We start from the raw sequence: 1,121 nt of genomic DNA on the forward strand, positions 1-1,121 counted from the left end.
ACGGCGAGTATATAACAAACTCTGTATTTTGAGTGGAAATGTTAGGGGGTCGTCTTATACGCCCAGTCGTCTTATACGCCGGCAAATACGGTAGGTGTTGACATTTTTTCAGTTAATGGTCACGGTCCACTCTTCCAGTCATTCAGGATGGGATGTTTCTGGTCACTTTCGAAGCATCTCTTTTTGTCAGCAGCATTTGTGTTATGCCAGCTGGGGGAATATTACCGCATAACAGTAGAAGATTTCAAAACAATAGTCAATTTTACTTAAACTCCATGTTGAAAGCAAAAGGAAGATTGCTTGGTAAGCCCTTTGAGGAAGAGCAAAGTGGTCAAACAATGTTTCATCAAGGAAGCTCAGAGAAAAAGAGAACATAGTAAAACCAAATACGGTCCCGTGTGTAGAAAGAGGCAGCCTCGTGAAGAAAGTCACTATGATTTTATCCTACTTTGTCTGTCTTTTGTTTTCCTATTGTTGGCATCTGTGTCCATCTTTTCCAATAATCAGTTCATATACGCACATTAATCCGCTTACATTCAGTAAGAGTTGGGAGGATATTGTGCCAGAACATTTGGAGCGGTTGTTGGTTGTCTTCAACACGGTGGGGCTACGAGTGATTACTTTATTCTTTCAGTTTTTCTGGGTTACCCAAGTGTTCCTCACTGTGTCGGTTTTGACAAGATGAGAAGTAAACTCGGTACATAAGTAACGACAGGCCTCATCTCCATCCGCGCCAGGAGGCAGTCACGCCAGGACAGGCAGCCGCTCCATTCCTTCTGCGCTTCTGGTTTTCCTCCAGCTTGCACTCTCTGCTGTGTCTTCAGTCACGTCCCAACCCCAGAGGAAAGAAAAGAGGGGAAAAAACCTCTTCAAAACTTAAAGTCGATGACCAGGAACCAGCAGAGGCACGGAGACCCCAGGGCCAAATCGGGCGTCCCCGGGGGCATCCGAGGGGAGCGGCACTTTGCGTCATGCAGGGCCCGCCCCTTCCAGGACCTGGGTTCGGCGTGTTCTGCCGTCTTGGCCGCAGCCGTGGAGCAGGATTTCCGCGGTTGTGTAACGGCCCCTCGCGGGCGTGCAGAGGTCTGGGCCCCGCATCCCTCCACCTCCCGGCCCCTGGT

At 49.2% G+C, this 1,121-nt stretch overlaps 1 protein-coding gene across 1 annotated transcript in view; it reads left to right on the top strand.

Moving 5' to 3' along the window:
* Positions 1 to 885: 885 nt before the first annotated feature.
* Positions 886 to 1,121, top strand: part of IRAK3 (interleukin 1 receptor associated kinase 3) — a 55,291-nt gene continuing 55,055 nt past the window's right edge. The window contains exon 1 of the mRNA XM_015567748.1: positions 886 to 1,056. Within this exon, the coding sequence (XP_015423234.1) occupies positions 886 to 1,056 (171 nt within the window). The remainder of the gene's footprint in view (positions 1,057 to 1,121) is intronic.

This window comes from Myotis davidii, unplaced genomic scaffold, assembly GCF_000327345.1.
Source record: "Myotis davidii unplaced genomic scaffold, ASM32734v1 scaffold523, whole genome shotgun sequence".
NCBI lineage: Eukaryota > Metazoa > Chordata > Mammalia > Chiroptera > Vespertilionidae > Myotis > Myotis davidii.